General features: G+C 41.2%; 1 protein-coding gene across 4 annotated transcripts in view; it reads left to right on the forward strand.

The window, feature by feature from the left end:
- Window positions 1–26,166, forward strand: part of fen1 (flap structure-specific endonuclease 1) — a 39,850-nt gene that overhangs the window by 4,722 nt on the left and 8,962 nt on the right. For all 4 annotated transcript variants that reach the window (XM_077624153.1, XM_077624154.1, XM_077624151.1 and 1 more), the window contains 8 exons: window positions 2,375–2,477; window positions 5,893–5,995; window positions 6,173–6,236; window positions 6,326–6,435; window positions 13,932–14,068; window positions 18,381–18,447; window positions 18,563–18,694; window positions 18,769–18,920. In XM_077624153.1, the coding sequence (XP_077480279.1) occupies window positions 2,375–2,477; window positions 5,893–5,995; window positions 6,173–6,236; window positions 6,326–6,435; window positions 13,932–14,068; window positions 18,381–18,447; window positions 18,563–18,694; window positions 18,769–18,920 (868 nt within the window). The remainder of the gene's footprint in view (window positions 1–2,374; window positions 2,478–5,892; window positions 5,996–6,172; window positions 6,237–6,325; window positions 6,436–13,931; window positions 14,069–18,380; window positions 18,448–18,562; window positions 18,695–18,768; window positions 18,921–26,166) is intronic.

Below are 26,166 nucleotides of genomic sequence, written 5' to 3' on the forward strand. Positions count from 1 at the left end.
GAGCTTCTTCTTTGACAACACATTCCAGTCAACTTTGATGAACACTGAATCAAACTCCGCTGGAAACGTTTGCGGTGCTCTATACTAAAGACTACAACTCAAACTACAACTATAGCTGTCCGCCTAGGTGCCTGAACGAAAAGAAGGATATAACCTGCCTTTTAATGAAACAATGGAAAACATTCACGTTTTAATGAAAACAATGGAAAACATTCACGTTTTAATGAAAACAATGGAAAACATTCACGTTTTATGCAAGATACGTAAGGTTTTTTTCTTGGAATTTCATTCATATATGTTAAAACAAATTTTGTTTAGCGTTTTATCTGTTTATCTTTTCTCTATGTTGAAATAAATGAAAGTATCGGCCGAATTCGCTTACGTCGTGACGTCATCGTGTCACCGCGCCGTCAATTTGCAGTTTTTTTGGAGGTCGTGTTTTTATGCGAATATATGCCGTACCCTTGATTCAGTCATCATTTTTTGTCCGACAAAAGCGGCTTATATGCGAGTAAATACGGTATTAATGATCCATCTTTTAAATTATTTACTGATCATTTTTTGTATTATTAACTCAGCTATATTTTTTTATTGTAGCAATTTTATTTTTTTACAATTCATGACAGCACTTTTTTAAAATTTGTTTTGGATTCAGAAGGCAGTTTGGAATGTCCGTAAGTGTGTTGGCCAGGCATACAGTAACATTCCTCCCCACATCCTTTTCCAATATTATCTAGTATACTTTTTCTAGCTTTTTGACTACAATTTAGCATGACATAAGTCATCAATCAATAATATTTCATTGTTATTAAATAGAAGCATTTTTCTTGTATTTTTCTCATTGTTTTGTCATCGATTGTAATTAGAGAGATAAAAAAAATTCATTTTTTTTGTTTCAAAATCAGTTTTGAACAGAATCCTTTTCTAGTCTGCCTGCCAGCGCAAGCAACCGGATTCCAAACCTTCGCACACACGCATCACAAACAAACACAGTACACAATGTGGATTGTTAATTTATTTGTAATCAACTCAAAATTAAATCTTTTGAAGACAGTTTTGAAAGCGCACAAAGCCACACAGAAATGCAACTATTTCAGTAGAGCGCACAGCTTCTACGCTTGAACCACACAAACGCAACTTTATTTCTTTAAAAGCACAGCTTTTTATTGGTGCGAGCCACACGGAAACGCAACTTTATTTCGATAGAAGCACAGCTTTTTATCACCGCAAGCCACACAGAAACATGATTTTATTTACAAATGTTCATGCAATTTATAAACACAGACACAAATTCCATAAATGACAATCTTATCGCACCAGGACAAAAATCTCACATCATTCCCCACAGACTCTTCTAAAATTTTGATGTTTGTGTAAATCGTGCAGAATTTACAATCTGCTTACCTATATATTTTGGTGCGCCAAGAGTCTGCAGGGAGGATCTTAGCTTTGCGTCATGAACCTTGAGAGCATCATGTTGGCGGTTGCCATTTTGTTAGTGTTCTTATTTCTGCTCTGAAGGATTTTGTGAGATAAGTGACAAAACATAGACAAGACATTATTGAAGCTTCAATGGTCAATTCTTTTTATTCGCAAGGGAAAGGACAATTTCTCGTGATCTGACTCCATCTTAAAAGCTCTCTCTCCCGCAGCCCAAAGTAGACATTAATTTGAATATTAGTGGGTGGGTTTCAGTTACAAAGGAATTTCTAGATAAGGATTTTTCTAATGCTTGCTAGTCTTTTAATTAACTTGATTAATACTTAGGCCTTGAGATCTTTCAGGCTTCTTGGACAGCTAGACTTTAACAAAGAAAGAATTATGGGTGTCAAGATAAGTGTGGAATGTACAACGTATATAAGACTTGAGTGATAATATAAACGGAATACATTTTTAGTGTACCGTATTTTCACACCTTTAAAATGCATTGTGATAGGGCGCAGTCTCATTTGCGGGAATATTTTGTTTTTTTGTCAATACATTGGATGCTTCGTCCGATAAAGCGCTAAAATGACACTAGGCTAGCGTATGCTATTATTATTAAACAAAGTTTGATAATGCTTCATTGAGGTAAAAGGTACACTGATATAAAGAGTTCGGCGTTTAACATGCTAGGCTCCACTGTCAGTCGGAGTTATGTATTCCGGGAACTTGATTCCAGCTTTGGCGAAAGCTCGAACAGTGCTGGCCGACACTTAAGCCCAGTCATCCACAATCCATTGTAACTCACGACATGCATCACTCCCAAGCCTTTGATTCTCCTCGCTGTTATATCAGCATTGACAATTCATTCCAAAACGTCACGTAACCAGGCCAAAAAAATGCTATTGATGCCTCCATGTGCATTTACCACTTGTCCTTTTGCCTTTCCCAGGCCGAAAAATTGCTATTGATGCCTCCATGTGCATTTACCAGTTCCTGATCGCTGTGAGACAGGACGGCAACGTGCTGCAGAATGAGGACGGAGAGACGACGAGGTATAGTTTTTTCATACAGCTAAGAAATAAAACTCATCAATTTTAAGGTTTCATGTCATAATTTGTCTTATTTATATCACTTGTGAAATTGTTCATGGCATGGGTTTCCAAACCATTCCTCAAGTGCTGCAGTTGGTGCAGGTTTTCATTCCAACGAATGAAGTGGATACATTTTCACCAATCTGGTGTCTCAAAACTGTAATCAGTTGATTGCCTTCAGGTGCTGCTGTTTTCACAAGAAAACTAATCGGTTAAACTGTCTGTGCTGGATCCGGTGGAACAAAAACCTGCACCTACTGCGGCTCTTTGTGGAATAGTTTGATACCGCTGCTTTATGGGTTGCAGTCGGGGTGTGGCAAATGAGGATTTTCAATTTTCACCTCCATATTCATGGTTTTAATTGGGAGTACAAATGTGTTACTTTGAAGGGAAAATCTTAAGCAAAATCATTGCATGTGGTATTTCGGAGATACTGTGTGAATTAAAAGCAAATTAATAGGGTCAATATCACAAGGAAGTTAATGTGCCTGTCTTTGTAAATGCAAAATATCAAATTAATTTAATTTAAAAAAAAAAAAGTATCTTGATCTTACCAAATGTCGGTCCATTTTGAAACGACTTCAAAATGGGATATTTCGTCGAATACAAACCAATAAACTTCTGCGAGTGTCTGGGTTTCTTACTAGAAGTTTCATCCAAATTGCTATCCATTTTGTGGTTAACCCGAGCAAGAATTACCATATGTATTACGAATGCCTCCAGGTACGGATGTTTCAGGTTACACATTTTTTTATGCAAATTAGTGACTCGAGATCTACGTTACAAAATCCCCCAAAAAGTAAATGCATTTCCTTATCCGTTATTTTATTTTGAAAACATTGCCGCTGATGCAATGATTCTCACTTTAGAACCTCGCTACCCTCTACTGGGCTCTCATTTCATCGCTCTCATTCTATCTCATATAATGGCAATAAAAGCAAATCAATTCAATTGGCTGTCTCAGAACAACCACTGTCCATGTTTCAAGATTCTCTCTTACATACCTGTCCACCTCGGCTAAATGCTCCTCTTAATGATTGCAATTCCCCTTATTAAGCGAATAAAAATGGTACAAATGCAACGCAGCACATATTTTCACACACATACATACACGGTCTAAAGTCTAAAATGTATTACAAAGTGCACGACTTTCAGCCCTGGTAGCATTCTGGTACCTAGGGAGAACATGCAAACTCCACACTGGACTCCCGACTTGGATTTGAACCCAGGACTGCCACTGTGAGGCCGACGCGCATAAACAAGACGCACCGACCGATTGGACGCATCGACCATTTCTGACAAAAATTTAGAAATAGTATACAGACGCTCCCCTACTTACGAACATACGACTTACGAACAACGGTACATACGAACATTTCTGCAAATTGCGTTTATGTCGAAAAATGTTCGTAAGTTCGATTTTGTATTTTTTTCCTAGTGTTTCTTTCCGCCGCTAATACCGACGCTTGGCGCTGTGAGAGCTCAGCTCACCCAGCATCTACCTTCTTCGTTGCAATGCGGAAGTGCGTGAACGTATCTCCACTGCGCAAAGAACCTTTTTCATTTTTATCATGAAATATCTCGTGCAGCCATTATTCAATATGGTTGGTGAAAAGCGAAAGGCTTCTAGTGAGGGAGGTGCAAGGAAGAGGGAAGCCATTTCATTTGAAACGAGTGGCAATAATAACGAAGCTTGATGCGTGTGAGAGTGGTGAGCGTTGCACGGGCATACAACTTGAATCGTTCGACCGTCAGTACCATTTATAAACATAAAGATCGAGCAGCAGGACCCAAATATTGAACGTTGCACAAAGTTTGCAAATCAATTGAATGATGCCATACAGTGCTACCGCATCATTTATGATGAAAAAAGGAAGAAAACTGTGCAATCGTCGTTAGATCGCTTCTTTCGGCCAGTTTCTAATACATAAATCTCTCTCTCTCTATACAGTACTGTACATATTCTCTCCATTTTATTAAATGTTTTTTTTTTTTCAGTACAAACCAATGCGTGTTACTTATACAAGCCTTAAACATACAAATGCACTTATATAAACCTTCAATATACTTATATAGGCCTTAAACATAAATTATAATACAAAATATAGCACTGAATCAACTTACAAACAAATTCAACTTATGAACAATCGCTTGGAACCTAACTCGTTCGTAAGTAGGGGAGCGTCTGTATATGCCAAATAAATAAGATTTAAAAAAATGTCAACATAAAATGTTTTACATTTTAAAAAGATATATCAAAAAGGAAATAAATTCAAACATGAATTTGTCATGATTGTAGACGGAGGCTCCTGAAGCAGGCAAAAGGACAGCTGAGATCGTGGCGTTTTGTCCTTATTGCAATGTGCCCGGACAAAGCGAAGGCACAATGGAAGTAGCATAGGCAGAGCCGTGAGGTCAGTAGGAGAATCCGTGGCAAAGATGGAAGAGGCGTGGATCAGACTGGTAGTCAGTGCACATGGCGTACGGGTCAAGAACCGTGAAGTTCGTAGGGGAATACGAGGCAAATGTACAAGAAGCGTGGGTGTAGATGTGGTCCTAGGACAAAAACAAGAAGTCTGTGATCAGGCAGGAAAAACAAATAGTAATGCGAGAAGGCACTGCCAGTGATCAAGACGATCCAGCGACATGGGCAAGCTCTGGGTGGCTTAAGTAGGTCCTTAATCATGATGAGTCCCACCTGGTGTTGATCAACCCGTCTGCTGCTGAACCTGTAATTGGATGACAGGCGCATCCTCCTACCTACCTGTCTAGCCCTGGGCCTGACAGAATTTGCTTGCATATTTGCTTGTTAGCTTAGCTATTTTGGTTTTGATCATTAAAATAATAATTTAATTATCATATTTTGAAAGGTTCTGTGATCGCACGTTTTAAATGCTTCATTCTTGATAACTTTAGCATGGTTAACAAGTAGGGATGTCCCAGTGATTTTTTTTCCACTTCCGTTTTGATTTTTTTTAAGGATGTTATGCCAATATCAATCCTATGCCGGTCCGATGGCCATATTTTTAGACCAGTAAAAAATAAAAATTGTAACCTGTAAATTACATTTTAAAAATTATTATTAAAGTAAGCCCTTTTGGTATCTCTTCAGAAAATGCTATTTACAAATATTAAACAATACTGTTTCTATCATCAGTTTCTAAAGAGTAGTCACACTCAACCGACATGTTTGCCTAGTAGTTTGATTTGTAGCAGCCGAAAAACATCACAGTCCTGAAAACACATGACTACTGTATCCGATCCAGGGATGAAATCTGATACTGGTCGATATTAAGTATCAGATTGGGACATCACTATTAAGAACCACTGGCATCGTTTTTTTTCCCTCCCTATTTAACCTCTGTCTCATTCCCAGCCACCTCATGGGAATGTTCTACAGGACGATTCGCATGCTCGAGAATGGAATTAAACCTGTTTACGTATTTGATGGCAAACCCCCACAGCTCAAGTCGGGAGAGGTTAGTGTGCCCCTTTTGTTTTTGTTGCTTAAAATTTTTTTGTTCCTACTTCTTCACTGGATGATCCACTGATCAATGACTCCTTTCTCCATACGCATGTATTGGTTGTCTGTGAACGTAATGAATAGAAGAGTTACAGAAAACAATGATCTTGATCCATGTTTCATTTCATCTTAGTTGGAAAAGAGAGGTGAAAGAAGAGCAGAAGCTGAGAAAATGCTTGCACAAGCCCAGGAACTGGGTAGAGTATTCCAATGACCGACTGAGTCCTCAGAACTTATTGTGTTATCCTGTTGACTAAAATGTTGAGTTTGTTGTTTCTGGACTTAGGGAAGCAAGAAGACATTGACAAACTCTCAAAGCGACTGGTTAAAGTCACCAGGCAACACAATGATGAATGCAAGAAACTGCTGACTCTAATGGGAGTGCCTTATATTCAGGTTTGTAAGAGGCTTTTCTTTTTTACACTAATTAACCTCTTTTACTAATAGTAAGAAAAAGTGACTTTAAAATGAGATCAAACCACATTTTGGACACATCCAAAACAGTGACAGTTAAATAATTTATAATGATAATTTAAATACAGTGGTACCTCGACATACGATCGTAATCCGTTCCGAGACTGAGATTGTATGACGAGCTTCTCGTAACTCGAGCGGACGTTTCCCATTGAAATGTTTTTTTTTTCCACAACAACGCAATCGTAAACGGAACAAACAAAAAATAAATTAACTTAGATTAATATATACAGACACAATCAAACATACATTTAATGTAACTTTACACAAAACTGAATTCTAATTTTGTTTTAATCTCTTTTTTTTTTTTACCTTCGTTCTCTTTGGGTTAGTTGTTTGCCACGCCTCCACCATCATGTTCGCTATCGATGGGCTGTTTGCTGTTGTTTTACGTATTCCCTTCAAAATATTCCGAAAATGATTCACACAAATGTCCTCACAATAGGATAACCCACGACCACTTGCCAACGAGAAATAGTCTTGTAGTACATATTAGCGATCGCTCCGCTGCTCATAAAGACCGGCTCGCAACTCCCTCGTTGTAATGGCTCTGGTCGCCACCGCTTTGAACGGCGCCTATGAGAGAGTTGCGACCAGAAATATTACAAAGAGGGAATTGCGAGCCAGTGCCGCTGATGTTCTTATGAGCAGCGAACGAGAAGTAATATAATACTCCTCGTATTAGATAATAATAACAGGAAATGCAACAGCTGAGCTTACCCACGTATTGATTGTGGGTAATGAAGTTTCATTCTGAGAAAGAGTGCCATTGCCTATCGGCGTTGTGTGCCCGAGTATACTTCATTACCCAGAAAGCCCTCTTTTTGCCCGCGCATGCGCTTTGTGCGTTTCCTGGTCGATGCGTAGGAGAAACTCGTCTGAATTAATCGTTCAGTGCTCGTAGATATGCAAAAAAGACAGTGCCATGGCCACCTGGCTTGGTCGCGTCACGAAATTTTGATCGTATCTCGGGCGAATTATTCGATCGAAATTTCCGTCGTAAGACGAGAATTTCGTATGAAGAGCGGTCGTATGACGAGGTACCACTGTAGATCCTAATAAATCTTTATTTATTAAGTTGTCTTTGCCTGCCATCACCACAAAAAAAAATCTAACATGATGTCACACCCCAAATAAGATGCAGATCTTTGCTTTCTGCTACTAATTTATTCATTAGGGTTTCTTATCTCTTGTTGCCATGTGACTTTTTTGTCATTCTGTCAATGTGCTAGCACAGCACCAGAAAGCTAGAGATGGTCATCAATTCTGGTTGTAGAGTTGATATAACCCTAACCGTGGGAAAAAAGTGGGCGTTCCTTGATGCATTGTTTTGGTGCAATCACGATGACATGGTTAAAGAGAACCAGATTTGAAATCCAAATAAATTTTCTACATGTAAAATTGTATTAGTAAAGTCATTTTCTGACTTGGTTGAATGCCTATAGGACTCACCGACTTAACGGGCGCTGTCTCAGTTGCAGGTGAAATTTCTGTATTTTCTCCTTACAAAGGGCCCTCCGGCTCAATGGGTGCAACATTACGGTATTGCATGCATGACATACACTAGCGTGCATGCTAGGGTATGTTTCATGCTTGCTACCTACCCTAATGTTGCGTATGTTTTGAAAAAGGCAGCAGGAACCAAACTGAGTTTGATTGTGCTTTATTGTCGCAATGTGTAATGTCATCCCTCACCACTTCGTGGCTTCAGTACATCACTCATTTCTCATCTTCTCCCGCTTTATCCGAAGACGGGTCGTGGGGGCAGCAGCTTCAGCAGGGAGGCCCAGACTTCCCTCTCCCCAGCGTAGCCGAGGTTGGTCCCGTGGCCTCCTCCCGGTGGGACGTGCCCGGAACACATCAAATCAAAAGCCTTTATTGTATACACAGCTGCGTATAACAAAATTGGTGGTGCTACTCCACAAAGTGCATTTTCCCGCAAAAAAAACATAAGTAATATAAAAAGTCACATCCTGGTAGATTCAAGGTAAATTCTAAAATATTGCACAATCTAAGATATTGCACAGGGTGGTATGCCTCTTGAAGCAGGCATCCAGGGGGCATCCTGATCAGATGCCCAAGCCAACTCATCTGGCTCCTCTCGATCCAGGGAAGCAGCCCGGATAACCAAGCTTCTGACCTTATGGCTAAAAGAGAGTCTGGACATCCTGCGGAGGAAACTCATTTCAGCCAAGTGTATCCGGGATCTCGTTCTTTCAGTCATGACCCACAGCTTGTGACCATAGATGAGGATAGGAATGTAGATCAACCGGTAAATAGAGAGCCTCACCTTTTGGCACAGCTCCTCCTTTACCACGACAAACTGGTGCAGAGTCCGCATCACTGCAGACGTTGCAATGATCCGCCTGTCGATATTTCGTTCCATTCTTTCTTCACTTGTGAACAACACCCCATGGTACTTAAACTCCTCCACCTGGGAAAGGACCTGATCCCTGACCCGGAGAGGGCACACCACCTTTTTCCGACTGATGACTATGGTCTCAGATTTGGAGGTGCTGATTCTCATCCCGACCGCTTCACACTCTGTTGCGAATCATTCCTGTGAGAGTTGGAGATCACGGCTTGAAGAAGCCAACAGAACCACATCTGCAAAAAGCAGGGATGCAATACTGAGGCCACCAAACAGGACCCCCTCAACGCCACAGCTGCGTCTAGATATTCTGACCATAAAAGTGATGAACATAATCAGTGACTTTTGGGCAGCCCTAGCAGAGTTCAACCCCCACTGGAAACGGATTCAACTTACTGCAGGCTACGCGGACCAGACTCTGACACAGGCCATAAAGGGACTGGACCCCGCGTAACAAGGGTTCCGGAACCCCATACTCCCGGAGTACCACCCACAAGACTCTCCGGGGGACAACGTCGAACGCCTTCTGTCAAAGCTGGATTGCCTCGACAATAATCTTCATACAGAGGAAGCAGCAAAACACGTGGTAGTTTTTGACTCCCGGCCGGTGGAGGTTATCTGGAAGGGAGGCCCCATCTCGACCGCTCTCAAAATGGCCGCTGCTCGCTCCGCTTCCTTTGTTCTTGGCTAGCCCCCACCCTTCCTAAGAAGGGGGGGGAGCGGACAGACAACGAGCGTCCACGTAGAGGTCCCCCAACCAGATACGCCGTCCGAACGGTCGGTGATGGTAGTTAATAGAAGTTAGGCGGAGACAAACTTTAGGCGGAACACGAAAGGGGTGTGTTATATACAAAGTGATGACAGGCCTTGACCTGTAGGTGTCATTAAAAATTCTATTCTAGTGACTTTAAATTCATAAGAGTGCAGAAGGGTGCAAGATTAAATATAAGAATACAATTCATATTTCACACCTTCTCCAGGTCTACAAAGCACAAGTAGACTGGTTGGGCGAAAACTACACTGCTCCTCCTGAATCCAAGATTCGACTCCCGGCGGACCCTCCTCTCCAGGACCCCAGAATAGACCTTCCCGGAGAGGCTGAGGGATGTGATTTCCCGATAATTGGAACACCCCCTCCGGCCCCCCTTTTTAAAAAGGGGAACCACCACCCCGGTCTGTCAATCCAGAGGCACTGTCCTCGATGTCCACACGATGTTGAAAAGGCGTGTCAACCAAGACAGGCCCACAACATCCAGAGCCTTTAGAAATTTTGGGCGGATCTCACCACCCTGGGGCTTTGCCACCAAGGACCTTTTTAACCACCTCGGTTACTTCAACCCCAGAGATGAGTCTGCCCCAGAGTCCTTCGGCTCTGCTTCCTCATGGGAAGGCGTGTCAGTGGAATTAAGGATGTCTTCAAAGTATTCGGCCCACCGATTCACAACCAAAGATGAGAGTCAGCCCCAGATTGCTTAGGCTCTGCTTCCTCATGGGAAGGCGTGTGAGTGGAATTAAGGAGGTCTTCAAAGTATTCGGCCCACTGATTCACAACATCCCAAGTCGAGGTCAGCAGCGCCCCTTCCCCACTATACACTGTGTTGACGGTGCACTGCTTCCCCTTCTGAAACGTCGGATAGTGGACCAAAATTTCCTTGAAGCCCCCGGAAGTCATTCTCCAAGGCCTCACCGAACTCCTCCGATGCTCCCCGGGTTTTTGCCTCGGAGACGACCAGAGCTGCGTGCCGCTTGGCCACCCGGTACCCATCAGCTGTCGTGGAGTCCCATGGGCCAAAAGGGCCCAATAGGACTCCTTTTTCAGCCTGATTGCATCCCTTACCACCGATGTACACCAGCGTGTTCTGGGATTGCCGCCACAACAAGCACCAACCACCATGCAGCTGCAACTCCGGTCGGCCGCATTAGCAATAGAAGCGTGGATCATGATCCACTTGGACTTAACGTCCCCCGCCTCTTCCCGGACATGAGAGAAACTGTCAGAGGTGGAAATTGAAACTCCTTCTGACAGGGGACTCCGCCAGGCGTTCCCAGCAGACCCTCACAAAACGTTTGAGTCTCCCGGGCCGCACGGGCATCTGTCCCCACCATCCGAGCCAACTCCACCAGGTGGTGATTCCTTGACAGCGCCGCCCCTCTCTTTACCCGTTTCATCAAATTGCGGCCTATGGTGTCCTTGTGCCAAGTGCACATATGGACACCCTTATGCGACGGGCGCTGAAATCCAACAATACAACACGACTCAGGTTTCGATCTTCCCAATCAGTCCCTGCCAGGTCTCACTGTCATTGCCCAGCAGAACGAGGAAGCACCCTGAAGGAGCACTCTCCAGCACCCCTTCCAAGGAACCAGTTTGCCATGGGTGACCCTACCAGGGGCACAAGGCCCCAGGCAACGTAGAAGCAAGGATCACTGGGACACACAAACCCCACCACCATGATCCATGATTAGGTGACGACTCATCAGGGGTCCAAAGAAATCATAAAACGTTAATGTTGTTAATGTTGTGTTTATGTGTTCGAGTGGTTGTCATGTCTCGTTAGGGTTTTGGTTGGATGTGTGTGTTTGCTTTTCGCCTCTTGTGTTCGTCCGGCAGCGAGGAGCAAGGGAAGCCCAGAAGGTCCACCCAAAACAAGACATGACAGTGGTTGTGTGCGATTCTCATTTGCATACCGTTAGCAACCTCTTGTTCTCATGCATTTCAATACTGATAGATTTTGTATGCTTATTTATTTCAAGACATTAATAAATCATTTTCTTATAATTTTCTCTCATTTTTGTGTTTCCTCTCATCTTTCATACAAAATTGGAACACTTTGACCAATTAATTTTAAAGGGATTGGTTGGTAGTTGTTTGGGGACCGTGGAACGAATTACAGAATTACTGTTCTACTTAGGACATTTTCATGTTACGAAAAAAGTTCTGGAACCAATTAATTTCGTAAGTAGAGGCACTGTTAGGTTTGGTTTGGGTTATTATTTCATTTTCTCCTCTATGTGCGTATGTTCGCTTTTTACCCTTGTTGGTCCCTCCTTGCTTGCCTACATTAATAATTAGTTCCTGTTTTAAACACCACTGATTATTTTGTCATTGTTGGATTGTCTCATTTACCCTGCGATTTTGTTATTCGATGCCAAAAAAATGATGACTGAATCGAGGGCACAGCTTATATTTGCATAAAAAGTCGGCATGCACCATAACAACGCCTTAACACCGTAACATCATGACGCAAGACAGTGCGGCCGATACGGTCATTTATTTCAAAATAGAGAAAAGAAACATAAAACGCTAAACAAAATTTATTTTGACATCTATGTATGAAATCCAACAAAAAAGCTCACTTGTGCCCGTCTCTGCTCTGCACAGCCATCTTACCTAGGGTGCTGCCGTCTATCCTAGTTAAACGTGCTCTGACTGGCCAGACGTGAGTAGCCTTGATTTTGAAATAAAATAAAATTCCACTTTGATTTTTATTTTATTTTATTTCTTGTTCGAGAGTGGTAACTATTGCAGTAATATGAACCATCGAAAGAATTGAGATATTTTCACATTAGAAGCAATATGGCTGCCTTAACATCTTAAAATACTGGTAAGAAAATTGTAATTTCTGTCAGTAGGAAGCTTCAGGTTCTCACTAAGATAGACTTATTTATTCAAATTGAATAATTTGATATTTTGAATTTACAAATACAGGCATATTAACTTCTTCATGATATTGACCCTAATAATGTGCTTTTGATTCATACAGCATCTCAAAAATGCCACGTGTGATGATTTTTCTTAAGATTTTCTCTTCTGAGTAATACATTTGGACTCCCTATTAAAATGAATATGGAGGTGAAAATTGTGAATCAGGGGGCGGCTTATAAATGAGAAATTGTGAAATTAAACAATTTTAAGGGTGCGGTTTATGTGTGAGCGGCTTATATGCAAGTAAATACTCTACTTCCCTCGTCCTTGCCTGCTTCCCTGCAATTGGGTCCAACTCCGGCGGCATGGAGCAAGGGAAGCCCGGAGGGTCCGGGAAACAAGGCGAAAAGCAAACACACACACATCCACCCAAAACCCTAACAAGACACAACAACCACATGAACACACACAGGGTGCTCTGCATTATAAGGCGCCCTGTCTATTTTGGAGAAAATTTAAGACTTTTTAGTGCGCCTTATAGTCGTGAAAATACGGTACTCGTTTTATTACCCCCTATTGTCAAGTGTTTCATTAACTTTAGAGCATTTGTTTTTATGCCCCTCGACCAACTCGTCATTGTTCTCCACGCTGACCACTTCTCTTCATTCGCACTGGTAATTTTCTTGGGAGGCATGATGATAAAAACAGAAGCAGCTGCTTTATCCACAAAAAAAACCTCAACAAAAAACACCGTTAGAAATCCGTGACGACGAACGGGGCTCAAAAGTACATAAGAGATTTTTGAAACATGGATAGTGGTTATTATGAGACAGCCAATGAGAGCCCAGCAGAGTGTAGCGATGTTCTAAAGTGAGAATCAATGCATCCGCGACAATATTTTCAAAATAAAATAACGGATAAAGAAATGCATTTACTTTTTGGGGGATTTCGTAAATTGGATATTTTTCGTATCTCGAGGCACTCATTTGCATATAAAAAGCTTTCTGAAACAGAAAATTTCGTACCTAGAGGCATTCGTAGATAGAGGTATGACTGTATACATATACATTATTTTTTCCTTGACCTTTTTTTCACTCTAACAAAAAATTGAATCGGGATCTCCATTAAAATTGGACAGGATGCACAAGAAAATCAAAGTGAATCAACGGAAGCAACGATTTGAGGAAAATTATTGGGCATCCATTTGAACTCCTGCTAGTGAATTTGTTAACATGGATCCCATTCGGTAGCAGGTATCCAAGACAGGTAGGTGGTTGACACGCCAAATTGAAAAATGTAATTTTCCAATACTGTCAAATGTATTTGGGTATTTTAGGTTTTAATGAGGATTTGCCTTAAAATTGTGGGTGCGAGTGCTTAAAACAGTTCATGTGGTTGCAGGCGCCGTGTGAGGCTGAGGCGAGCTGTGCTGCTCTGGTCAAAGCGGGAAAGGTCTTTGCCACAGCAACAGAGGACATGGATGCACTGACCTTCGGTACAAACGTCCTGTTAAGACACCTCACAGCCAGCGAAGCAAAGTAATGTTGCTCTATCACAGTTTTCCGGTGTTTGTAAATTTCCTCTGTAACTGTTTAAAATCATCATTTTAATTAAATATGATTTTAATTAATTTTTAAACCTAAGGTGCATAAGAGCGATCAAAAAGAAGCATGCATTTCTGGAGCCCCTGTTAAACGGATACGGGTCGCTGGAGGCTGCATTTTACGTCAATTCCCCTGCTGCCAGTTGTTCCTAATTGGTGTCTATTTCTCTTAAAGCCAAACACAAATATTTAAAGATATTACAATTTCCTTTGGGCTGACAACACTTCCTCTCTTTAACTTGAATCAATGCTTTTTTTGTGAGCCGAAGGACAGTAGCGAACGATTTCACTAACCAGTGACTGGACTCAACATCCATGTGACTTCACGTGACTCAGAATGCCAACCTTTTGAATGGCCTAGACCAGGGGTCGGCAACCCAAAATGTTAAAAGAACCCTATTGGACCAAAAAAACCAAATGTCTGGATCCACAAAAAACTAAAACCCTTAGTATATACAAGCAAAGGGGCACGGCTTCGCCGGTTCCACTTGCTTGGGCGAGGTTGTTATTGTGCGTGTTTTGGTAATCTATTTGCTTAAGGAACTCATAAATGGGTGACACAGGAACGTCAGGTTTAAATAATGCAGCAATTGCCTGAATCAAACCAGGAGGGACGTGCCTTTTGCCCAGAAGACGGCACTGCCGCTGCCACAATTATAATCCTCTATCAGAAGAAAACGGTCTTTTCTGGTGTGGAAAGGTGTATGAGCGGGCCGCAATTTTTTATCACTGCATCAGGAAATCATGTGTGTCGAGATAAAAAGCAGCTGAACTCAGTGAGACTGTACTGCAACATCTTTAAATGGAAGCTTGGGGAAATTCCCACTTCTCTGGGGCACAACAATCTCTGTCACACCGACACAGATTCACTGATTGGTCTTCTGAGTTGCATGGACGCGCTTGACTTCTCTGACAATTAACTAAATCCCTGATCTGTTGACTGCGCATGTTAGCACGCCGTGAGAACTGTAATTTGCAGAAACGAATACAAATGCACATCTTGAATCAAAAAAGGTTGAAAACCCATTCACACTGTTCTCCCCAGTTTATGTACAAACAGTACACTAAACACTCGCCATATTATGGTTCCACAAATTGCATGCACTCAACAATGTAGCAGTTAATTGGAATGCCATTTTCAGAGTTACGTACTGCGAGAAATTCTAATAATTACCTGAATCAATCACTCCAATTCAATCGGTTTTCCAGATGGTGAAGAAACCTTGAGGATCCTTGAACCGCTCCATGCCAGTGACATTTGTATGAATATCTACTTTGTACGCCAAGTTCAATGACCAAACATTTACCCATTAAGTTGTAAAGTCGGCAAGCAAGACAAAAGGAGGGGCGTTATACGTCGATAAATACAATCACGGCATAAAAAAACAAAGTACTTGCAGCCGTTGTTTATAACGGCAGTGACGTTTGTCCAAACATGGGAAAACCTATTATTAAAGTGAAATATATCAACTATGAATAATACGTTCTCATAAATTATATCCAAAATGTCAATGTTTTTTAACCAATGTAACCACTAACTTGACCGCATACTCTAATAAAACACACAAATCATTAAAAAAGATATTTTATCTTTTTTTTTAAATATTGCATTAGCATTTAAGAGCTATTTAGCGTTAAATATGAGAGAGAAAAAAACCAATGTCATTTTTGTTCTCTGCTGTTTAAAGCCTATCAATAGCATTTATTTGATCCAAAATGAATGTCATCTTGTCCTGCAAAGTCAATGTATTCAAGTTTGAAGACAAATTATTATTTTTTGACAATTAGATTTTCATAATGGGTCACGTGAAACTATTTTAGTGTTGAATTTGAAATATGTGAGAGTAACTGCAAACATCTGCATTTTTGTTGAGCATGTGCCCTTACAGTCGTATGAAAAGGTTTGGTGCAGCCCTGATCATTTTCAAGATTTTCCTTTATAATTCATTGGTTGCTTTGATCAGAAATTTCACTTAGATATATCATATAGCGGACAAACACAGTGATATTTGAGAAGGGAAAGGAAGTTTTTAGGACTTACAGAAAGTGTGGAATAATTACTTAAACAAAAGTAGGTGCATCAATTTGGGCACCCATGCTGTTTTATTGATTTGAATACCTTTAGCATTAATTTTGGAACCCAAAATTTCTTTGGTAAGCTCATTAACCCTTGACCTACATACACAGATGAAGCCAATCACGAGAAATGGTATTTAAGGGGGGGCCTGTTGCAAGTTGTTCTCTTCTTTGCATCTTCTCTGAAGAGTGGGAGCCTCAAAACAACTGTCAAATGACCTGGGGAAAAAAGATTGTTCAACATCATTGCTTAGGGCAGTGATTCTCAAATTGTAGGGCGAGCCCCCATAGGGGGCCGCGGAGTGATCTTCAGAGATTTCAGCCATCAGTTTTCACTGTGAGAATCATAGTGAGGAAATGAAAGGCCACGGGTTCTAGTTAAAGCCCGGAGTGGCAGGCCAGGAAAAATCTCAAATAAGCAGAGGTAAAGGATGATGAGAACACTCAAACTCAACCCACAAACCGGCTCCAAAGACCTAGAACATGATATTGCTGCAGATGGTGTCACTGTGATCATTCAACTATTCAGTGGACTTTTCACAAGGAGATGCTGTATGGGAGAGTAATGCAACAGAAGCCTTAAGAAGTATTTTTGTAACTTGGATTTTTTGTAAATAGAGGCATATTTTACATTGAATTGGCATAATCCGTTCCATAATCTTTAATACTAGCCAGTATAAACCCTGAAATATATGTATGCAAAAAAGAGCAAAAATCTAACAAAACTCTTTATTCAGCCATTAAAATGATGCCACAGCACCGAACCAAACAAAAACAAATAGAAGGCACCTCAATTTAATAATTCTGTCACTGAACTAGTGAGTATGCCTTGTATGCTGGTTGTAAAAAGTGAAGTCTACGATCTTGCAGCATTTCCTTGTTGTATTTATATTAGAGGTAAGATCAGGCCGAAAATATCCGACCCGACTCACAGGTATTAATGCCCGAACCAGCCCGGCCAGAGCCCGAAGCAAACCCGAAATTACATATTTTATTTGTGAGGACTCGGGACTCCCGAGTCGGGAGGAGGGGTGATTTATGATAACAAATTTAAAGCCTGTCTTTTGTAATGAAATATAAGTTGGACAAGACTGTATAAACATTTACATCTTTTATATGATCATATAGATGTTTGACGATCATCACTTTTCCCAGTAGACAACTGTTTAAATGGCTACTCGGCGTCGAGGTGCCACTCTTTGCTCTCATATGAGAGCAAATCGCCACATTGACTACATTCAGCGAAGCCAACGAATGTTTCTGTCGAATATTCAGCAATCAATTTGAAACTTTCCCACACCTCACTCTTTCTGCGTGTTTGTCTTTTCAGTCCTCCTATCTTTAGTTTATCCTGAACTTCTTACTCCTCCATATTGGGGATACCACATAAAAATAGATGCGAACTTGCGGAGGGGAAGATTATTAAGAGGGCGGCATTCACGTGACGTGCGCAGAGCATGCTCTGTCTCTGCGGCTCCATTTGCAATTACATTACAGCGCCTTCTCTGTTTTATCCAAATTTATTTTATAACAAGTAGTCTTTAGTTTAGTATCCACTATGCACACATCGTTTTAGTATACATTTTTATAAACAGTCAGCGAGAGAGACCACACATTGTTTTAGAATATTTTTTTTTCCCTGAGAGAAGCCCGGCCCAACCCGCCTCGAACCCGAAGAAATCATTGACATTTTAGACCCGACCCGAAATTTGGGCTTAAAATCTCACCTCTAATTTATATTCTTTACATCTTTAGATTTTTTTTTGTAACTTGGACAGAATATCGTAACTTGAAACAATAATTTACATACCAGTGTTTCGTAAGCTTAAAAATTCATATGTTGAAGCGTTTGTAAGTAGCGGTACCATTGAATTTACATTATCGACAATGTCAACTGGTTGGGACGGCTCTAGACTACGCAACCTTGTAGCTATACTTTACTTGCCCACAATTGAAAACTCGGGATTTGCTAAGGATTTTTATGAAATGACTTACAACTCGCTTTAGACTCAGGTCAGCGAGACTCATGCAATTGTCTTCAAATAATAATGAAACAGTAATCAGAATAGGCCCAATCGGGCTTCTTGAAAACATTTTGTTATATTTTTTGCACTGTTTTCAGTTACCTAAAATAGTACTGAAATTACATCATTTTGGAATATTGTTTATAGGAAGCTTCCAGTCCAAGAGTTCCACTTCGGTCGCATTTTGCAGGACATTAATCTGACACATAAACAGGTAAAAATTGTTGCCAGGCACATTGAACTGTGTTGTTGTAAAATGACTTTGTGCGCTGATTTGGTAGTGATTTTCCTGCTCTTCTGGCTATCTTCATACGTAATGTCATCACCAGTTCATAGACCTGTGTATTCTCTTGGGATGCGACTACTGCGGCACCATCAAAGGTATCGGTCCCAAAAGAGCCATCGACCTGATCAAGCAACATGGCAGTATAGAGGAAATTCTAGAAAATGTTGACCAAAATGTAAGGTTGATCAAGTTAAACAGGTTGTTTGCATGTTTGGCCCTTAATATTTTGATATTGATTCTTAAATGTAGAAGCACCCGCCACCAGAAGACTGGCTATACAAGGAAGCCAGGGAGCTGTTTCTGAAGCCTGAAGTGTTGGATTGTACCACAGTAGAGCTCCAGTGGAAAGAGCCGGATGAGGATGGGCTGCTGCACTTTATGTGTGAAGAAAAACAGTTCAGGTAATACACAGGCTTCCATCTATCCATCAATTTCCTCTAGTGTGGACCACATTAAATAGTTTACCATAAAGGTTTCAAGTATTTAGAAAAACAGTTGCGGTAGGCTAACATTCTCAATCTTTATGAATAATAATTCAGAACATGACCAATTCTTTAGAACATGAACATTGACCGACTTCATTTGCCAACTTTCTGCTGTTTTATATATTCCTCACCATATCAAAAGTTTTGCAGCTAGGCGGGGGGATTTTGGAATTCACACACTTGGTGATGAATGTGCCAAGCCTCCCACACTAATTCCTCGATTGGTGCAAATTTGACGAGTGTGCCAAATTATATAATTAAAGCAATGCATGCGAGCACCGAGTTCCCGCGCCCAGAACTCGAATTAAAGCTTGCGTCTTCATCAAAATTGCCCCAAAACCATGACTGCGAAGGGACCCACATTTGCTTCTCTTGACACTGCAAAACGTGAAGAGGTTTGCAGTGTGCATAGATGTCAATTCACAGCACATGCCGCACATGTTTCTGCAATATGAACGGATACTAGGGGTGGGAACCTCTATGTAGTCGCACTACAATATGCACAACTTACAGTAATGATTATTCCATGATGAGGCAATGTAACAATTATTGACACAAGTCAGGAAATCATTCTGGAATGCAACCAAAAACTGAAAAACAAAGTATTTTCATTCATCTATGAATTGAATGAAATACCGTATTTTCACAACTATATGGCGCACCGCATTTAAAGGTGCAGTGTCAGTAATGAGTGCTATTTCTGTATTTGACACACAAACAAGACGCACCGCATTTAAAGGCGCAGCCAGGCATGGCAAAACATACACCAGCTTAAACATACGGACACACGCTAAAAACACGTTTTTAAAAAGGCAACAGAAGCAAAACTGAGTTCGGTTGTACTTTATTTAGCCATTTTACAATGTACTCACGTTTTTTGCTCAATCATCACCCACAAATCCATCAAAGTCCTCATTTTCTGTGTCCGAATTGAACAATTGTCCAAATGATTCATCAAAAACGCCAGGTTCCCTCTCTTTGTTGTCAGAGTCACTGTCATTGCCATGTGGCTCCACAGAAATGATGCCGGCTTTGGCAAAAGCTCGAACAACAGTGCAAGCAGACACGTTCGTCCAAGCGGCCACAATCCATTGAAAATAGTGGTGTAACTAGCCCGGCGCTGCCTGCCACCCTTCGTAAAGCTGTGTTGATGCCGATGTCCAGCGGTTTTCAAGCATCTGTTGTTAGTGCCTTTAACAACAGTGCAAGCGGCCACAATCCATTCGCAAATAGTGGCGTAACTAGCCCTGCGCTTTAGTTAAGCCTCCGGGAATGACGGCAAGCTCAGAGTTCATTTTCGTGACTTGGTTTTTCACCGCTGCTGCGAGATGGGCACGCACGAATCAAAGTTGGATTCGTTGATCTAAAATTCCCTCGCGTCTGCTCTATTCCCATGTTCCCCTGCATAATTGATGGCTTGAAGTTTGAACTGAGCTTCGTAAGCGTGTCTATTTGTATTATATTCATTTTCGGGGGCCTTAGAAACCAAACCGAAATTGTTTTGCTATAAACACATGCCCACACTATATACGGGTACCTTGTAGGGGCGTGCCTTTAGCGTCTGACCCCACCCACGTCCGCCTTCTCTCTATATAAGAAGCGTGTCGGCAAGAAGTGCTCAGTCAGGCTTTAGAGCTTACACACGGCGCTCCGCATTATAAGGCGCTCTGTCTATTTTGGAGGAAATGTAAGACCTTTTAGTGCGCCTTATAGTCGTGAAAATACGGTAAGTTTATTTCTAGTGGATGTCTGATCAACTAACTGGGAGGGTGGCAGTGAATGAACATTTGAAAAAAGATTATTTTCAAATGAATTGAACAGATTAATCTATTGAGGTAATCAAATAACCGCAACAGTACCGTATTTTCGCACCGTCTGAAAGGCTGCGGTCTCAGTTGCGGGTATATTTTTAGTTTTTTGTCAATACATAGGGCGCCTCGTCGGATAAGGCGCTAGCGTATGTTATTCTAGTCGCTAGCGTGTTTTTCCTAAAGATAGCACGAACCAAACTAAGTTTGATAGTGCTTTATTGAGGTAAAAGGTACCCAAGTTAATAGAAGTAAAAGCAGAAAAACATCTGCAAAACCGTCAAACTCCTCATCTTCTGTATCTGATATAAAGAGTTCGGCGTTCAACATGCTATGCTCCATCTCACTGTCAGTCAGAGTTGTCTATTCCAGGAACTTGATTCCAGCTTTGGCAAAAGCCCGAACAACAGTCCTCAATTCAATTCAATTTATTGGCGAAAAGAAAAGCACAAAGGCTAAGGGCCATGTAAAGAAGATCAAAGAAGTGTGTCAACAAAAAAAACACGGTGTTGTCACTGGTTCACGGCCAACACGTCATTCAGAGCTTATGAGTCCTGGCCGACACTTGAGCCCAGTCATCCACAATCCATTGTAACACGTGACATGCATCACTCCCAAGCCTTTGGTTCTCCTCGCTGTTATATCGGCATCAACAATTCATTCCAAATCGTCACGTAACTCGTGCGACGCTGCCTGCCCGAACAATTATGTTGGCCATCCGGCATTCATTGCGCTCAAGCCATTAGCAAAGCTGTTTCTCCTCGCTGTTAAATTGTGTTTGATCCATAGCTTTAGTCCATTTTCCAAGCGTTCACACCCGCATTATGTTGTCATTCACGTCAGGCATTTCCTCTGTCTAGCTCTAATGTGCTGTTTGTGGGTTAAAATCGCTGCGAGCACACGAAGTCAAATGCCTTGCCACCCGCCTGGGATGTTTTGAATGGATTTACCGTAATGCTTAGAATGCGTGGGGAGGCTATTTTTAGGGTGAACGTCCATTGGGTTGATCACAATCAGTAGCGTGCTGACAAGAAATAAAACCAGTCACTCAAGCGGTCAGGGCCATACAAAATTTTATTTTAGTGCACAGACAAGGTGCACCGACCGATTTGGCGCATCGACCATTTTATAGAAAATTTTAGACTTAAGTGCGCCCTATAGGTGTGGAAAATACGGTACACATTATATTTAGATATTAATACATTAGTCTTTTCATATTCTTATAACTGTAATATTTAATAAATAAACTTCTTGATAATTGTATTTGTCTTGTATTGTTTTTGTCTAGGGTCAAAAAAAAATTGTATGGTTGTAATAATAGGGGTGATCCTACTTCGGGGTTTTTCGATTATCTATGTCTGTTCTACGTTATCCGTGTACTCACACTTTGTTCAAACATGCATATCTGACTCATTTAACAAGTATTGTTAAGGTCTCATCAGGATCTAAGTGTGGTCCCGACTAATATATACAACCTCTCACAGCTGCTAGCAAAGGCTTTCCTTTGACGTTGAACAGCTTCATTTCGGTGCCCTTTGTTGATAATCAGAAACACCTGAGCTGCCCTCCCTCCAAACTCTGTGCCGATACCCCCCGGAGGTTTGAACAAGGTAGAGCGCAGGAGGTTGGCTACTGTAAAAGTAGATCTTGAAGCAAAAACGTGTGAGCACCCCTGTCAGCTATACAGTAGTAGCCTATCAGCACGAAATGCACCCAGACAGTCAAGCGGTCAGGGTCATACAGCGACATCTATAGAATTTAGTGCATACACTAGGTGTACCGACTGATTGGTTTTAGAGAACATTTTAGACTTTTATATGCACCTAGTAGGTGTGAAAATACGGGAATCGGGAATTTATCCATCAGATTGGTCTTTCAACTTCATTGATCAATTGCAAAAATATTGGTCAGATTAATTGTTTGTGGGTGTAGCCACATCTCTGTGATTATTAGCATGGAGCATTTGCAAATTTAGCAATTAGCAGCGAGATCTAATTCCAAAACGTTCGTTTTGTTTACAATGAATCTGATGTTGGAGAGGTATATGTGGGAAGCGGAGGTTTGAGTGGTTGTTTCTTGAGCTTACACAACGGGCCCGCTCGACAACCTTGCATCTGTTTTCTTTCCCGACGCCTTCTCTTTTGCCGACCAGACCCGATAACAAACCATGGGGCCGCGTCTAGTGTCGTGAATTCTTCCAGTATGCTATGTTCACGGTGAAAGTCGCTCTAAACCTTAATTCGCTGTTGGTAAACGGTTACCGTATTTACTCGAATATAAGCCACACCCTGAAAATTGCCTTGAATTTTTTTGATTTTACAATTTCTCGCGTATAAGCCGCCCCCTTTATTCCCAATTTTCACCTCCATATTCATGGTTTTAATAGGGAGTACAAATATGTTACTTTGAAGGGAAAATCTTTAGAAAAATCATCACAAGTAGTATTTCTGAGATACTGTATGAATCAAAAGCAAATATTTAGGGTCAATATCATAAGGAAATTAATATGCCTTTCTTTGTAAATGCAAATGATGATGAGAAACTGATGCTTTCTAATTACAGGAATTACGATTTTCTTACTAGAGGTTTAAGATGTTGTGGCAGCCATATTGCTTCTAATGTCAAAATATCTCAATTCTTTCGATGGTTCATATTACAGTGGTACCTCGACATACAAGTGCCCCGACATACGAGCAATTTGAGATACGAGTAACATTTTGAGCAAATATTTATCTTGAGATACGAGACAAATTTTGATATACGAGCAGACAGCGGACGCGAGAGGCTGCTCATAAGAACATCATGGGCACTGTCTCCCCGCAACTCCCTCGTGTAATGTCTCTGTGGTCACAACTCCTTCGTATAATGTCTCTGTGATCGCAACTCCCTCGTGTGATGTCTCTGCGAGTTCTGGGCGGAGTGTTGTATTTTTTCAGTGTTTTTTTTCCCGTTAGTCAGTGCGAATGGCGTATATACTACTTCTTGTTGGCAAGTGGTCGTGCGTTATCCGATTGTGAGGACATTTGTGTGCATCATTTTGGGAATATTTTGAAGGGAATACAAAAGCAAACATCTAGGTTGCATCTGAAGGTTAGGGTGGAGGCGGGGGGGCAAATAAAGCCAACCGGCTGGGAGAAGAAAGGTATCAAAATTTAAAACAAAATTACAATTAAATCTAGTGTAAGGTTAGATTAAACTAATTTTTGAGTGTGTCTGCATCGTAATCCAAGTTCATTTAAATTTGTTTGTTATGTTGCGAGCGCGTTGCCGTGCAGTCAGGGTGGAGGCGGGGCAAATAAAGCTAAGCCGGGAGAAGAAAGGTATCAAAATTTAAAACAAAATTAGAATTAAGTTTAGTGTAAGGTTAGATTAAATTTATTTTTGAGTGTCTGCATCATAATTCAAGTTCATTTAAATTTGTTTTGTTATGTTACGAGCGCGTTGCCGTGCAAAAAGTCCCCCCCCCCCCTCTCTCCCTCTCTCTCTCCCCCCTGCGAAATCCGTATAATTTTAGTACTATTAAACACATTTTAGTACTATTAAAACACTAGTCATTTGTTACTTTGTTAATAGATGGCAAATTAGAACAAATACTGTTTTTCCAATTAAATATCCTGTTTTTGATGTATTTTCAGAGGGTTGGAACAAATTAATTTGTTTTTATTTCATTTCTATGGGAAACGTTCGTTTGAGTTACGAGAACATTGACATACAAGCTCAGTCCCGGAACGCATTAAGTTCGTATCTCGAGGTACCACTGTATTCCAATAGTTGTCACTTTTGGACAAGAAATACTACGAAAAAAATCAAAGTGGAATTTTGTTTTATTTCAAAATCTATCTCTCTACCTCTCTATCTATCTCTATCTCTCTACCTCTCTATCTCTATATCTCTCTATCTATATCCATCTATCTATATCCATCTATCTCTGTCTATATCCATCTATATCCATCCCTCTATTTATATCTATCTATATCCATCTCTCTCTATTTATATCTATCTATATCCATCCCTCTATTTATATCTATCTATATCCATCCCTCTCTATTTATATCTATCTATATCCATCTCTCTATCTATATCTATTGCTATCTATCTCTCTCTATATATATCTATCGCTAGCTCTCTCTATCTATATCGCTCTTGATCTATATCTATTGCTATCTCTCTCTCTATCTATATCTATCGCTCTCTATCTTTCTCTCTCTATCTAACTATCTCTCTACCTATCTCTCTCTCTCCCTGTACTTTGTGCTTTTGCTTTGTTGTTCTGCGGCCTTTGCGACTGTACTGTCTAACTGAGCCTTTTCTTGCTACTGTCACAATGAAATTTCCCGAATGCGGGATGAATAAAGTTATCTAATCCAATCCAATCTCTCTCTATCGCTCTATCTCTCTCTCTATCTCTCTATCTTTATCTATCTATCTCGCTATATATACACCGTAAAACCTCTATTTGAGCGGCACCTCTATTTGAACGGCACCTCTAAAAAAACGGCACCATGGTGGAAGAATTGAAAAAGAACGGCACCCTCTAATTGAATGGCACCTCTAATTGAATGTCACTACGGGGGAAAGTTTGAAAAATAGAGCGGCATGCTGGTGAAATGGAGGTTTTTCTCAACCTGAGAAGGTGGTCAGATGGCAAACGCCTTTTTGCCTGGGATTCATACTGTTGTCACATTAGCAATGCCACCAAGAAGCAATGGAAGAAGCTCCATATTGATGTGGCCGTGATTCCAGGACCAAATTTATACAGGCCCCGAGGTCTACTGGAACGCCCCATTCAAGCCCAAAGTCCGACAGTTCTACGAGAACTGGATGTTGCACGGTGAGAAAAGCTACATACACCAAATTTGGCAACATGCGAGCACCAACAATGGAAGTTTATTTGAAATGGATTGTCGATGCTTGGGATCATCTGCCGAAGCATCTAATGAAGTCATTCAAGGGATGCGGACTGACCAACGCTCTCGACGGCTCGAAGGATTGCCAGATCCATTGTTTTGGTACTCTGACGATTCGCCGAAAGATGTTTGGCCGACGGACGTTTGGCCGACGGACAGTTCGCCGAACGGACGTTTCGCCGAAACGGGATTCGCGCGCTCGCCCCGCCCCCGGATCGTGTGTGTACATGTTTTTCAACCTCGGCCCGCGGGCCATATACGGCCCGTTACAGATAACATTCATTTAGGAATAACAAGGGCATGTACTGCCCCCCGCTGGACATATTTCTAAATACAAGTACGTACTACAATGTGCTGCCAATTTTTGTATATTTTTTATTTTATCCTTGCGTTTAAAGTAGTAGCCATTTGGCGATCACGCAGAACAGTACGTGACAGAAGAAATAG

The sequence above is a fragment of the Stigmatopora argus genome, chromosome 17 (assembly GCF_051989625.1).
Source record: "Stigmatopora argus isolate UIUO_Sarg chromosome 17, RoL_Sarg_1.0, whole genome shotgun sequence".
Classification (NCBI taxonomy): Eukaryota; Metazoa; Chordata; class Actinopteri; order Syngnathiformes; family Syngnathidae; genus Stigmatopora; species Stigmatopora argus.